Below are 15,917 nucleotides of genomic sequence, written 5' to 3'. Positions count from 1 at the left end.
TGAGGACCAAACAGAAAAAAATGCACCATTGTGGATTTACTCTGAGTGGACAAGGTGATGCAGGAGAAATCATTGCAGATTTACCAATGTTTCCACGAAGCACCCGGGACCGAAGGCTTCAGTTCAACCATGGGTCATGGAACTAAGAGGTAAACGGATTTACACCGGAGCAGTTTTTTAACGCCGAAGAAATGGGATTATTTCGGAAGAGGATGCAGTCTCATACCTTCCTCTCCAAGCAGGAAAGATCTGCTCTGAATCAAGGTGGTTAAGGATCGTTTTAACCTTATTCTGTGTGGCAATGCAGCAATGGCCTGTCATGCTCCTGATGATCCAACAGCCATGGAAAGTTCTGCAACCACATCTTTATAACCTACACACCTCCCCCATAGCAGCATCATCATCATCATCTCAGAGCTAAGTCTTGTGTTTTCCATTTCTGGCACAATACAATACCAATATGTTTACCCTCACCCACCTCGCTGTTTTGGAATAAATTAAAAGGATAAAACTTGTGTTTTTATCACCTCCACCACCGAAGGTGAAGCAGGTGATGTTTTCACCCCTCTCTGTCTGTTTGTGTGTGCAGTATATCTCAAAAAGTTGTGCTCTGATTCGGCCAAAACTTGGTGGACACGTTGGGTGTGTGACAAGGACGAACTGATTAAATTTTGGTGAAGATCCAAATCAGCATATGGATCTGATAATTTTTTCAGTGATTCTTCTCCATTGAGAGACAGGGCTAAACCGATTATATAGCACGATATCTCAAAAAGTCGTGGATAGATTCGGATGAAACTTGTGGACATGTGTGTGATAAGGACGAAATGATTAAATTTTGGTGAAGATCCGAATCCGAATCTGGATACGAGATTTATTTAATTTTCAAAGTGATTCTTCATCATTGAGAGATAGGACGAAAAATGATATATAGCATATTTCAAAAATGTATTGGGCCCGATTTGTTCTCGTGGATCAGGCATTACCTGGCGGAGGTATGCGCTCTACCGAGTGACCTAGTTTTTAGCTCGCCTGTTCGAAGAACAGAGAGCTATAGCGATACCCCCGGCGTGAGCGTCAGCGTGAGTGTGAAATTGTTAAAGTTTTTGGTGCAAGTTATTTAGAAGCTTGCCATTCATTTAATACGTGTACTAGGATGCTGATATTTGGCATGGAGGTTCCTTTAGGGGATATTATTGATGTAGTGAAGTTGAAATTAAAAAATAATTTCAAATGCTTTAAATTTTTGACCTGTTTTGAACTTAACTTTTTGTAGCACATCAACATTAAAGTTTTTGGTGCAAGTTATTTAGAAGCTTGCCATTCATTAATACGAGTACTAGGATGCTGATATTTGGCATGGAGGATCCTTTGGGATATATTATTGATGTAGTGAAGTTGTAATTAAAAAATAATTTCAATTTTTTTGAATTTTTGACCTGTTTTGAACTTAACTTTTTGTTGCACATCAACGTTAAAGTTTTTGGTGCAAGTTATTTCGAAGCTTGCCATTCATTTAATATGTGTACAAGGATGCTGATATTTGGCATGGAGGTTCCTTTAGGGTTAGGTTTATTGATGAATTACAACTTTAGGTTTATTGATGTGGTGAAGTTGAAATTAAAAAATAATTTCAAATTTCTAAAATTTTTGACCTGTTTTGAACTTAACTTTTTTGTAGCACATCAACGTTAAAGTTTTTTCCTTTCTAATGTTTTTATCTACCACACTTTTTTACTGATTACAATATACAAATACATATATTGCTTTATAATTATACTTCACTGCAATGCTTTATAAAAAATATTCATTATTAGACTCGTCTTTTAAAAACAATAAATGTATAAACAGGCGAACATTGGGTGGCTTTGACACCAACTCTGGTTTTTCCTGTATTTATTTTATTTTCATGTTCATTTAAAATACTAACATGCTTTTGTATTTATTTTACATGTTTATTTCAATTGTAATATGTTTATTACTGGCTGCTGTTGATCTTCCTCTATATTTTCTTGAAGTCAAGGAATCGAACACCCCTTTTCCCAGTGGCCTTTGTTTCCACGATCGCAGTTTTAATTATCGCAGCATTTTTCAGGAACCTAACTCCCACGATATTTTCGGGTTTAATGTTTGGCGTGGAATACGGGGCAAAGGGAAAGTGTCTTTTCTGATCATTCAGGTCTGACCACACTGCCACAACAGCACATGCTCACCTGCTGGACCACCAGATTATGCTTGAACTGGTGATTTTTACTTTTTCTTTGACTTGTTGCTCCATTGTTATCTTTCATAACCGAAGCCGGCTATTCATGCAAGATGCGTGAAAAAAATATATACATTTGTATTGAAGCTATGTACAGACACCTACAGTCAGAGAAAGCATACATTGAAACAAGGTGTCAAGATATTTACCAGGAGTGATTGCAGGAATATGTAACTTACCATATTCTCATATCATTTTAAATTATTCCTCTTGGCCCAGGCTAATCTCTGCTGCTGCAGGAGCACAATTTTCAAGAGCGGCTCTTCATGCTTTCGTGTGTTGGAAGGAGTCTTTTGCTCTTTTGTGGCTCCATGCCCTGCTGCTTCGAACAACCTTTTGGGCCGTTGTGTTCTGAAACTCTCCTTCTTCACCATTGTCTCACTCTTTATGAGAGGTGGCATTATCCTTTCATTCTCCATCCCAAGATGAGTGCATTTCCCATCATTGTAGTGCACATTTCTCTTCAGGAACTTCACCTGCAAAACAACCCGCAAATTGTGTGAAGTTTTTACTGTTATCGATCACATTGAGATGAAAATCTAAGAGCAAAGATGACTGTCGCAACCTGGGATCTTGGCACAGTGAAGGATGTGCAATACCCCTTCCAAGAGAATGCTGTACTGTCATGCCAATGGTCCAAAAGACCTTCTCACAGTGATCAAATCACAATGAGGCAAACAGACTGAGCAATCGTGTTTGCAAAAATAAAGGAGCATAAAACAAGTGTGCTGTGATCACATCGAGCAAACAGATGAAGCAATTCCACTTGTCCAAGCTCCACATCCAAGAAAATATATTGTTGCGGATTCGCGCCCGCCAGCGTGCGAACGGCCACGTAACTCGAATCGCGGCACGTCGCCCACCGGACGGACAATCCCGTCGTGACCCTCTCGGACTAACGCCGGGAACTAGTCACGGGTGGACCTTTCGGCCTCACCACGATCGTGCCAATCGGCTCCCGCGTGGGATAGGGTTGCTCGCCAAATTCGACCTACCTAAGTACCCACACGGAGGGTAGACCGGGCGATCGCACCTCGCCGCAGGTCGACTTCGGACACGGGCCACTTTAAGCGACCCGTTCCGTACTATCGGGATAACCGAGCGGTGTTATCGTCGGCCTCGACGGTTCGATTAATTATCGGGCGTTTTAGCCCACGACCAACCCTTTACGTGAAGTAAGATGGAGATTCAATAAAGGAAAAGACGAAGCGAAACGGGAAAACAGTTCAACATAAAGCACATTTATTTCGTGATGAACGGAAAGCACACATATACAATTACACCAAAAGCAAATGTAAAAGAAGAAGAAGAAACACACAATAATGCACAAAAAGCAAATGTAAAAGCAAAAGACAATGCAGAGCTAACCGACTACCGAGCACACGGCAACACTTATACAGTTTTACTTCACAGACGGCGCCGACAACACATATACTCAAAGCAAAAGAAAAAGGGACCACCCTCCACTATGAGGGGGCAGACGGCCTGGGGCCGAGACCACGTCGAGCCTACCCGTCTGGTGATGAGCCGCAAAATGGCGCTGGCGCCCCGACTCCGCGGGCCTCGCTGGGACTGCCTGGTATGGGGTGGGAACGGGGCCCCCTTCTCGCACTATCTCAGCGCGGGGGGAAACAGGAGGGGGTTGTTGATGCTCGGGGGAAGGAGGATATCTCCCTGTCTCGGGTCCCGCGACGAGCGTCTCCACCACGACCTCTGTCGCGTTGCCGGCCTCTCCCCTCCGCAGCTCCCCGACTCTGACACGAGCACCCCCTCGACCGCCTTCGCCGCCGCCACCTCTCCAACTCTCCACAGCTCCGTCCAACCGCCTTCTCCGACTCCTCTCCTGACTGGCTCTTCCCAACTCCACCGACTCCGAACTGCCTTTGACTGACTACTACTGCTTCTTCTTCCCAACTCCACCGACTCTTGACTGACTCCTTGGCAAGCGAACGCGGCCCTTTATGGCCCCCGGGGCCTCGCTCCTTCGCCTTCGACCCTTTACCTTCGACCCTTCACCTCTGGCTGGCTCCCCATTGGACCGAGGAAAAGTGGGCGTGAATACTTTTTGATCCATGAATTTGCATATAGCGATATTACTCCAACGCACATGGAGGCGGGGCCAAATCGCCCCACGCTCGCCGATAGGACGGAACAGAAGTGGGCGCGAGTCGTTTTTGATCCGTTTTCTTCGGAAAGGCTGTGATGTTTCTGCACACGCTGCTCGGTGCGCGCCCCGCATGAGTCCAGCATCGGTGCCCACGAGTGGCGCGAGATGACGGTGATGCGATGGTTGCGAGAGCGAGATGTGACGGTAAAGGTCGTGGCTGTTGGCGTTGTTGTTGTTGTGAAGCGGCGTTGCGGCTGGTGGTTGTTGTGTGATGGCTGTTGAGACGTGGTTGGTGGTGGTAGTAATGGCGGCTGGTCCAAAATAAAGATAGTAAAAGAAAAACGGCTATCTAGAAGGGTCGCAGCCCGAATGAATGACATTTATTCCCTCTAAACAACGGGTTTGGGCCTAACTACACATATACTTACAGAGATATCTCACCTAAGGGACCTGAATGGTGGTTTGCGAATTTCGTCAACCACAACAATATTGTCTCGTGGGGACTGCCAGTTATTTCCCCAACCGGTGGGGTGAAATGAGGGATTAGGGGGAAGGGGCCTTAGCCCCCTTCCTGAAGTGTTATGGTCATGGGGAGCACAACTTAAGTTAACGGCATGGTTCTTATACTTGGTCGGTCTGTATCTGGCCGTCGGTTTCTGAGGAGATTTCAAAATAAATATCCTGAATTTGAGGCAAAACCCCCTTTTCAGTCTCTTATTAGGGGTTGGATCCAGATGGGGTGCAAAACCTCAAGAGATAAGACCTCACTCTTCTGATGCAGCAGAACAAATTTGGTCCATATTGATCAGGTAGTTGGTGAGTAGATGTTTTTGTCAAGTGTTAATGGACGTACGGACGGACGGCCCCACACCAGACCCATTCTGAGCTTATTTTGGAGAAATAACCTCATAATTTGTTCAGATCGCTCAGAATATTGACTAGCCCCCAATATTGTAAGAATATTCACCTGCTGAAAAGTAGGACAATCCATCCTGTTTTCCTGCAGGCCTGATTGGGTTCATCAAACAGTTCTCCGAGAGCTCACCCTCACCCTCGCTTGCATGCAAAGCCTCCGTCAAACATCATTCAAGCTCTTCAACACATGAAGACTGTTTTGTATCGCCTCTTGATGTCATTGACCTGAAAGTGAATGAAGGAAGAGAGGGAACAAAGAGGAGACAAATAAAATCGTAGTAAAGAACAGGATATTTTATTTCCCTGTACCATGTAGCATCTCATCCTGCTAAATAAGCACACGTTCAATCTGATTCAGATTTAAATTGTCATCAGGAACTAACCTGCTGGGGTGACGGTGACCCGCTCTTGCCCCTCTTTCAGCCACTCCGCCATTCCATTTATTGCAGCAAACGTTACATTGTGCTGCTTTACATTCTCCTCAGCTGCATTTTGCTGCAGGCAATCATTCTGGAAACGAACCTCTTCCTCATTGAGTTTCTTTTTCAGCAGCTGTTCCTGTGAAAATCCCATGACACACAGGACATGCATGATCGAGGAGTAATGGTGTTTGCAAAAATAAATGAGCATCAAACAATCAAGCTTCAATCACACCCAGGAGACGGACAAAGCAAATTCCATATGTCCAAGTTCTACATCCAAAATAATTTATTCAGATCACACTCAGAATATTGGCTCGCCCCCAAGATCGAAACAATATTCACCTGCTGAAAAGGTGCACAATCCTGTTTTCCTGCAGGCTCGATCGGGTTTATTAGAAGGTTCTCCCAGACCTCCTCGCCCTCACCCTCCTCTTTGTTTGCCTGCAGAGCCTCCTCCAAATGTTGTTGAAGCTCGACAATGTGAAACATCTGCTCATGGTTCAGCTTGATGAAGTCTTTGACCTGAAAATGAATTTTGGGAATAGAGGGAATAAAGAGGAGACAAAGTACATCACAGAAACAAACAGACTATATTATTTCCTTTCCACATTGTACCATAAGGAATATCAAGCTCGTACACAAGGAAATGTTCAATTTGATTCAGATTTAAATTGTCATCAGGAACTAACCTGCTGGACTGCCAGAGTGAGTCCGTCCTGCTCCTCTTTTAGCCACTCAACCGTTCCCCTTATTGCCGCAAGCTTTTCATTGTGCTCCTTTCTGTCCTCAATTGCATTTTGCTGCAGAAAATCATTCACGGAATGAACCTGTTCCTGGTTTTGTTTCGTCCTCAGAAGCTGTTCCTGTAAAATCATGTGACACACAGGACATGCATGATCAACGAGTGATGTACTTATCTGGCACCGAATTCTGGATAAAGGGAAAGTGTCTTTTCTGATCACTCAGGTCTGACCAGAATGCCACAACATGCTCACCAGCTGGACCACATTGAGCAACATGGAAAGCATTGCCAGGAGCAGCACAATGTCCTGCTCCATGACGAACAGCGCTCTGCTGGTTGGTTGAAGGTCCTTTGTGAGCTTTTCTTTCTGCAGATGAAGCTCCTCAAGCCGCTCACTCTCCTGGGGCATGTCCATTTTACGCCACGGTCCCTGGACCATATCACAATAAATATCAGCTCTTCATTGAACAGAGGGAAACTTTGTAAAGTTAACATTGTTTCCGGTTTGTTCTGTTCAATGGCGAGCTAAAATCAAGGGATTAAAAAACTCTTAAAAACCAAACTTGGAACCTTTGATCAAATTCACAAGTTGTTCAAGAACCCTCCACAAGGGCTTCCCCAAAATGACATCATTACCTTCAGATTTGCACAATTGGTGGTTGTTGGAATTTACCTTCTGCCAGAAACGGTTCTTCTTCGTTCGATCACTCACACTTTCTTCTGTTGTGGGATTGCGATTTACACACAGCAACCTCTTCATGTTATCCCTTAACCTCTTGAAAAAGGTTCTTCTGTTTGGTGAAGCCGCATGGTTTTCATCAAAGGCTGTTGCTGCTCTTGAAGTTTCCTTCGTTTTCTGAAGTTCTCCAGCAAGCAGGGTGGTTGGGATGGTTGTCCCTGTTGCACCATCTTCCAACAAAGTTCTCTGATGACAACGTTTCCTCGCCATATTTCCTCGACCTGCAAATCATTTGGAGGAGATGGGTTGAAATTAAGTGTGAGGTTCATCATTATAGTTGATACTGGAATGAATCTGGGTCTTCGTTGACTGCGGTCATGCCAGGCAAAGTCACCTTCAGTATCCCACCAAGCAATCTGAGTGATTGGTTTTCAATGAAGCATGTGAACACTCACAAACAGGTGTCAACACACTAACCAAGGGTTCTCCACACAACATTTCCCTCCAAGACAGAGCAAGAAGACAGGCTTATGATATAACAATAATTATCAACGATAATGCAGGACACAACAACACACACACGCACACCAAAGCTGTATCAACCTCAGGTCAGGTCAGGTATGGGAGCATGTGCCAGAACAGCGCGTCGCTGCGTCCACTTTCCGCCGGTACTCCAGGGGCCTCCGTCTGGCCATCCCCCAGGCAGATGCCAGGCCCATCCCCATCTCCTTGAGATGATGGTCAACCTGCTGCAACCATGAGGCACGTGGTCGGCCCACTGGCCTCCTCCACTCATGAGACTCCCTCGCTGAGAGAATCTGGTGAGCAGGATCAGCGTCAGGAAAACGAGCCACATGTCCATACAGCCGCAGCTGACGCTCACGGACTATGCAGGTAACAAATCTCATCCGAGTCTCTCTCAGCAACCGCTCGTTGGACACAAAATCCGACCAGCGATAGCCAAGGATTCTCCGAAGAGACCTGGTACCAAAGGAATTAAGTCTCCGTCTCAGATCCTTGGTCAAAGTCCAAGTCTCGCACCCATAGAGCAAGACTGGAAGTACCAAGGACCTGAAGACTCGGACTTTCGTCCTCCCGCACAGGTACCGGCAGCGCCACACCCCATGGTCCAGTGAATCCATGACTCCCCAGGCCCGACCCAGACGTCTATTGACCTCCGGCTCACAACCTGCGGAGACATGAATATCACTGCCAAGGTAAGTGAATCTATCCACGACCCCAACATCCTCACCACAAACAGACACAGACAGGACAGCAGCATCCAAGATGTCACCGAAAGCCTGGATCTTTGTTTTGACCCAAGAAATCCGTAATCCCAACGGCTCCGACTCCTCATTCAGCACCTCGAGGGCCCCCAAGAGGATGTCTAAAGTCTCCCGCAAAAGATGACTGCATCATCTGCCAAAATCAAGGTCCGAGATCTTGACATTGCCAAACGATGCACCGCAACTTGATCTCTCCGACATCCTCCCAAAAATCCAGTCCATACAAGTGCTGAAAAGTGTGGGGGCAAGTACACACATCCCTGACGAACTCCAGTAACAACTGGAAATAAGTCAGAGGCGGTACCACCACACTTCACAGCACTCTCAGTACCAGAGTAGAGTTCAGACATCAGATCGATCAGTTTCGGTGGCACCCCACGAAGACCAAGAATCCTCCAGAGGACATCCCGATTCACTGAATCGAACGCTTTACAGAGATCAACATAGGCTGCAAGCAGCCCCTCCCGAAACTCTCGTCTGCGTTCAGTGAGGACACGAAGAGCAAGGATACGGTCAATCGTTGACCTCTTTGGTGTAAAGCCTGACTGCTCTGGACGCTGGTGCTCAAGCAGATGGTGGCGAACCCTATCAAGAATTATCCGAGCAAAGACCTTGCCCGGCACTGAGAGCAGCGTCACCCCTCGGTAGTTGTTGCAGTCTTGGCGATCACCCTTCCCTTTCCAGAGAGGGACAACAAGGCCCCTCTTCCAGTCAGTTGGGATGATGCCTGTGTTCCAGGCAGAGCACAAAACTGCATGCAACGGCAACGAGTGCAGCATTTCCACCAGCCTTGAGAAGTTCAGCATGGATGCCACAGATCCCTGGAGCTTTGCCCCGTTTCAACTGGTTCACCGCAGCCCGTGTTTCCACAGCGATGGTGGACCACAGTTGATTCGAGGTCAGCAACAGGGATTGTAACACCCTTGACGTCCAACTCGACAGCTGGGGGATCAGCCTGGTACAACCGCTCAAAGTAACCGGCCCAGCGGGCCTTTCACTTCAGACTCCTCTGTCAGAGCCTACCACTCTCTGCGCGAACTGCAGTGCTCCGAGGGATGGGCTTGGATGGGCATGTCACGCGAATTCCCCTGTAAGCGGGACGAGAATCACCTGTCCACAGGTGATGCTCTACCCCCTCACAGATTCCTCGCACATAGGCCTCCTTGTCCACCCTCAGTGCACGTACAGTTTTACGCCTCAGCTCCCTGAACAGCTCAGCTCTGCCATTCAGCCTGGCCCTGCGACTCTGGTCAATGGTATCCAGTGTCCCTTGAGAGACAAAATTCTTCTTTGCCCTGCGGTGAACTCCAAGGCATCCACCGGCAACATCAAGGACGGTGGTCTTGAAGGTGCTCCACAACTCTTCAGGACCCCCAAAGCAACCAGACCCCCAAGTGTGCACTCAGCCTGTTCGCAAACTCCTCAGCTACTCTCTCATCCCTGAGCTTGGCAACATCCAGCCTAGGCTGGGATGGTACCATTCTCCAGGATTTAAGGTGCAGCTTTAGAGTTGCTACAACAAGCCTGTGGTCAGTATTGAGGAACTGAGCACTCCGGTAGACCCTGCAGTTCTGGATCATCCTCCAACGACCGTCAATGAGGACATGGTCAATCTCCTTTGCCACACCGCCAGCGTTGGAATACCAAGTCCAGCGATGAGCTTGCGGGCGCTGAAACCATGAACCAGCCACCTAAGTCCATGACTTCTTGCAAAGTCAAGGAACTTGGTGCTATTCTGGTTCATAGTTCCTGACCCATGGGGACCAACACACACCTCATAACCATCCCTATCAGTTCCAGTCGATGCATTGAAATCCCCCAAGACTAGAAGTGTATCTCGTCTGGGGCACTGATCAACCACAGACTCGAGTGTGGCGTAGGAATGCATCCTTCACGGTAAGATCACTCGCCTCAGTCGGAGCATAAATAGAGACCAGGGAAATGACACCTAAGGGTGACGAATCCTTAATCTCATAATACGCTCGTTGACCGGTGTTACCTCAATTATCATTGGGGTCAGCTTATTGGACACAGCTACAGCAACTCCTTGGGTATGGTAACCATCAGAGCGACCAGACCAATAGTAGGTGTAACCACCCACCATTATCTCGCCGCAATCCGGTCTCCAGAACCTCAGAGAGAGCTGCAATCCCGATGTCCAAACGCTTGAGCTCAGATGATAACAGAGACAGGTGATCATCCTCTCTTAGGGATAGGACATTCCAGGCACCCACCCGAAGGGACCGCCTCAGGTTAACCCAAGGAGACCGCCGTCTGGTGGACGACACCTCAGCACCACTCCGACACACTCTCCCGCAATCTGACCCAGGGATGTTACCCCGTGGTTTCCCTCCTATCAAAGATTGGGGGTCCCGAAGGCTTTGCCCCAATCCCATCATCCGGTGAGCTGCCCTGCGGCTGCACAGGAGGTACTCCCACGGAGTGGGTTTTCAGATTTTTTTGCGTTTTTGCATTTTGCGGAATGAAGCGTTTTACGGTGGCTGGAGTGCAAATCCTGCCACCAACCTCCTAATAAGAAGTAACCCAACTGCAGGAGGACGTCCGCAGACACAGTTGGGCACTAGATATGGATGGCCGTTGGCTCACAAGGAGCTCCTCCACCCTTTGTCAACCTCAACTAGAGATGAATACAAAACATGTACTCTGAAAAACAACCTCCTGCTGTTACAGATCTAAATACGACAGAAAACAAGAAAAAGAACAATCAACAATTGCAGACCCTCACCAGGACTTGTTTTGTGTAGTTTTGTGTGGCGTTTATGTATTGGTGTGTTACGTAATTCATGAGACATAATTAGAGACATTTATAACTGCTGGCAGTGAAGACCGGGTACCAAGACGTCCCGCTTTTATGCATCCCCACTTTGATAGGACACATGACCCTGACCCATGACGTTTTTCATGATTATTCAATTGAATTGAGAATGGGATTTAAATAAATTTAATTCAAATGGAAGACCAAATAGGTACAGTCGTGCATTGGAGTCATCAGAAGGAACCCAAACAAGAAAAAAGCAAAGGTGAAGTCATCAGGAGGAACCTGGATAGGACTCACATTTCAGCTACTACTCCTCCACCCTCAAACCCATCCCGGCATAGCCAAGTGAACCTTATTCAAAAAAAATCCCAAAAAGAAGTGGCTTGGGATCCTCGGGTCCTGAGTTCAAGCCCTGTTTTCCTCCTGAATTAACATCAGGGGGTTTATTCAGCCTGCTATCCTTCTGAGGTCGGCAAAATGAGTACCAGTGTAGCAACCAAAAAGCTGCACATGAAGGGAAGGGGTATTGATGGATTTATTAAAAATCAGGGATTGGTGTGGTGCAGGCATGATGGGCCGAATAGCCTCCTCCTGTGCAAAAATTTCCTTGTAATTCCTTATTTTAAAAACCCAGATCAAAAAATTAAATAATTCTGTCCACCAGACCCTACATCAGATCAGTTTGAAATTTAAAATCTATTCCACATCATTACGAGTTTCACATTGATTGATTAAGTGGTTCAAGAGAATTTGTTTAAGATTTTCACACAATCCAATATGGTTGCCAGACCATGTGACTACTAAATTATTTGTGAATACCCTGGTATCCCCAAGGCTTGGTCAACATTTGTGTGAAGTTTTCCCTCGATCTGTGCAACTGTTCTTGAGAAGAAGATTGTTGTCGGTTTGAGGGTAAATCCAATATGGCGACCAGACCATGTGACCTTTGGCATCATAGGTGTGAACATTTTGTGACTCATGGAAAGATGGTTAAACTTGTAAAGTCAAACTTGATCTGTTCATCTACTTCAGAGAAGATTTTTTTCATTTTTTTTCAACAATAAGGCTGCTGAACCCCGTGATTGATGACTTAATCATTTTTTTTCTTTGGGCCATTTTATGTTGAAATGACTCAAATATTTTCATTCTGATCAGATGTAGCGTTCTACATATGCAATTATGACGTCATAAAAATCACTCATTCCCCAAGAACAGTACTTGCCGTGTGCCAAGTTAAAATTTTTCCCTTCGTACAGTTTCAGATACAGAGGTCCATAGTTTTTTTTTTCCATTTTTCAACATGGCTGCCACACCACGTGACTTTTATATTTTAACAATATTAAGTTTTAATTATTTGTAAAACATTCCACATGAGTCGTCGCTCCTGTGTTGAAAATGTCGTATTGATCCGACAAGCGGTTGTGGAGAAATACACTACAGTTCTGTATGGACAAACAAACAAACAAAAAATCTCTCATGGAGTGACACTTGGTGAAACGGAACGTCGTTGGGAAACCTGCATACCTCCATCGGGTTGAACAGGTTACCTTTTGTATCCCACCTCAAGGCTGGATATGAATCTGGATATGAACCAGAATCTATATATTAATACTGAAGGGCCAATTTTGTGCTCCTCCTAGTGGTCGCGTCACGTTTTTCTCGGTACTGTGACCTGGACTGAAAGAAACTTTGTACCTGTAAGAGTGCATCGCACATCGTGGCAATAATCAATTTTCAACTCTGAAGCAGAATAAACACTTTTCGTTTTACATTTGTTTACATGGCAACGTGTGACGTCACCGCTGAGAGGCGTCAGGACGTCATGACATCATCGGTCATTCAGTGACGTCATTACGTCTGCCATCAACAGACCGTCACCACTGAGAGGTGTAATTCCACTCCTCGAAAATGGCGTCTGCAATGTAAAACCCTCTTCTGCACATGCTGACTACCTCAGAATGTGAATTTGACACAAAAAAATGTAACAAGAAACATTGTATCTATCTATCTATATATTAATACTGAAGGACCAATCTTGTGCTCCTCCTAGCGGTCGCGTCACGTTTTTCTCGGTCCTGTGACCTGGACTGGGATGAATTAGGCGGGGTTGAGTGTGAGGGGGTGGACAGGGGGGCGGGGGCCCGGGGGAAAGTGGGGCGGGGAATCAAGAGACGGGGGTCGGGGAGTGAAGAGGCGGGGCCGGGGTAATTAAATTTTTGGGCGGGGGTAAGCAAATTGAAGGTGGGAGGGAAGCACGCGCTGTCCAGCCCATGTCCCTCGAGTGTGGGTGAGCTGGTGAGGGTGGTTGAATGAACAGAATCCGTCTGTGGGGGGGCTTCGGCTAGTCTAAAGAATTAGTCCTTGTTCCACACCCAACCAATCCACCATGTTTCGTCCGAATTTGTCCATCACTTTTTAGCTCGCCTGTTCAAAGAACAGAGAGCGAGAGTGATACCCCTGGCGTGAGCGTGAAAATGTTAAAGTTTTTGGTGCAAGTTATTTTTTCCTTTCCAATGTTTTTATCTACCACACTATTTTTATACGCCCCATTTTTATATATATATCTTCTTCTTCTTCTTCTTCTTCTTCCGGCTGCTCCCTTTAGGGGTCGCCACAGCGGATCATCCGTATGATCCGCATAGTGATTTGGCACGTTTACGCCGGATGCCCTTCCTGACGCAACCCTAGTCGCCTCTTATGACACAGGGATATGGTACACCTATTTTAACCGGGGTATACACCGGCCCAGTACACTGGTACTCATTTCGCCGACCTCGGAAGGATGACAGGCTGAGTCAACCCCCTGGTGTATTAATTCAGTGGCCCAACGGGGCTTGAACTCAGAACCTTTTGGATCCCAAGCCGCTGCCCTAACCACTGCGCCAACACCAGGCTCATATATATATATATATATATATATATATATATATATATATATATATATATATATATATATATATATATATATATATATATATATATATATATTTCTGAGGCGTATTATGTGATACCGGTCGTCTGTCTGTCTCTGTCTGTCTGTCTGTCCGTCCGCACTCTAACACCCAAAGTTTTCAACTTTCACGTTTCATATTTGGTACATAGGTACAGACTGTGGAGACGGTGCGTCGCAACATACGTTCATCATCTAAAGTGGTTGCCATGGCAACCAGGATGCCGTTTTCCATCCGTTCCTGTCCGCACTCTAACTCCCAAAGTTTTCAACTTTCACGTTTCATATTTGGTACATAGGTACAGACTGTGGAGACGGTGTGTCGCGAGATACATTTGTCATCTAAAGTGGTTGCCATGGCAACCAGGATGCTGTTTTCCATGTCGTAGCACAATTCCGTATATACCTTCTTGTTCGGGCGTATATTGTGCTCACTTGCGCTCTTGTTACTGATTAAAATATACAGATACATATGTTGTTGTTCGTCTTTCGGCTGCTCCCGTTAGGGAACGCCACAGCGGCTCATCCATTATGATCCGCATACTGATTTGGCACAGGTTTTATGCCGGATGCCCTTCCTGACGCAACCCTGGTCGCCTCTTACGACACAGGGATAAGGATTGGGTTTCGCCATGATTCCGGGCTGCCCGACACCCTCTCATAGCATCAAACTCTCATAGTCCAGCGCAGAGCTCCCATCCTCAAGCGATCCTCCAACCCAAGCCTCCGAGTAGCCAGATTACAGGTGCACGCCACTTCGCCCGGTACAACATACAAATAGATATATTGCTTTAAAATTATTTGGATCAGACTTCACTGCAATGCTTTATAAAAAATATTAATTGTTAGACTAGTCTTTTTAAAACGATAAATGTATAAACAGGTGAGCATTGGGTAGCTTTGACACCAACTCTGGTTAAGATATCTTCCTCACAAACAGACAATGGAGTTCACATTTGGTGCAATGTGAACAAATAAACATTTGGTGCACAGCGAACAAATAAGAGTGTAAATTAGATTCGTACTCACAGATTTGCCCAGAACACAGTCGAGATTTTAAATCAAGGTACTCCAGGCACACAACACCTGTCGAGCTTTGAAATCAAGGAACTCCAGGTGCACAACACCTCACGAGATTTTAAATCAAGGTACTCCAGGTACACAACACCTGTCGAGCTTTGAAATCAAGGCACTCCAGGTGCACAACACCTCACGAGATTTTAAATCAAGGTACTCCAGGTACACAACACCTGTCGAGCTTTTAAATCGTGGTACTCCAGGTGCACAACACCTGTCGAGCTTTGAAATCGAGGTGCAGAACACCTGTCGAGATTTTAAATCAAGGAACTCCAGGTGCACAACTGTCGACCTTTTAAATCAAGGTAATCCAGATGCACAACACCTGTCGAGCTTTTAAATCAAGGTGCAAACCACCTGTCGAGATTTTAAATCAAGGAACTACAGGTGCACAACACCTGTCAAGCTTTTAAATCAAGGTACTCCAGGTGTGCAACACCTGTCGAGCTTTTAAATCAAGGTACTCCAGGTGCACAACACCTCACGAGATTTTAAATCAAGGTACTCCAGGTATACAACACCTGTCGAGCTTTTAAATCGTGGTACTCCAGGTGCACAACACCTGTCGAGCTTTGAAATCGAGGTGCAGAACACCTGTCGAGATTTTAAATCAAGGAACTCAAGGTGCACAACTGTCGACCTTTTAAATCAAGGTAATCCAGATGCACAACACCTGTCGAGCTTTTAAATCAAGGTG

At 45.9% G+C, this 15,917-nt stretch overlaps 2 protein-coding genes across 7 annotated transcripts in view; one reads left to right on the top strand and one right to left on the bottom strand.

Annotated features, from left to right (window-relative positions):
• Positions 1 to 15,917, bottom strand: part of LOC147020059 (uncharacterized) — a 39,194-nt gene that overhangs the window by 4,596 nt on the left and 18,681 nt on the right. For all 5 annotated transcript variants that reach the window (XM_085895054.1, XM_085895058.1, XM_085895059.1 and 2 more), the window contains 7 exons: positions 7,123 to 7,409; positions 6,703 to 6,879; positions 6,397 to 6,570; positions 6,050 to 6,229; positions 5,669 to 5,843; positions 5,338 to 5,510; positions 2,443 to 2,739 (listed from right to left, as the gene is read on the bottom strand). In XM_085895054.1, coding sequence (XP_085751180.1) covers positions 5,503 to 5,510; positions 5,669 to 5,843; positions 6,050 to 6,229; positions 6,397 to 6,570; positions 6,703 to 6,879; positions 7,123 to 7,409 — 1,001 coding nt within the window. In that variant the 3' untranslated portion in view covers positions 2,443 to 2,739; positions 5,338 to 5,502. The remainder of the gene's footprint in view (positions 1 to 2,442; positions 2,740 to 5,337; positions 5,511 to 5,668; positions 5,844 to 6,049; positions 6,230 to 6,396; positions 6,571 to 6,702; positions 6,880 to 7,122; positions 7,410 to 15,917) is intronic.
• LOC147020060 (uncharacterized) overlaps positions 2,171 to 15,917 on the top strand; it is a 28,499-nt gene continuing 14,752 nt past the window's right edge. The window contains exon 1 of one of the 2 annotated variants that reach the window (XM_085895060.1): positions 2,171 to 2,243. The gene's annotated coding sequence lies outside the window, so the exon portion shown is untranslated. The remainder of the gene's footprint in view (positions 2,244 to 15,917) is intronic. The other variant, XM_085895061.1, reaches the window with a different exon arrangement.

Source organism: Eptatretus burgeri, chromosome 9 (genome assembly GCF_056783735.1).
Source record: "Eptatretus burgeri isolate ZD-2024b chromosome 9, Ebu_testis_v1, whole genome shotgun sequence".
NCBI classification, from domain to species: domain Eukaryota; kingdom Metazoa; phylum Chordata; class Myxini; order Myxiniformes; family Myxinidae; genus Eptatretus; species Eptatretus burgeri.
The sequence above is the reverse complement of the archived record's forward strand: the minus strand, read 5'-3'. Positions and strand labels throughout refer to the sequence as shown.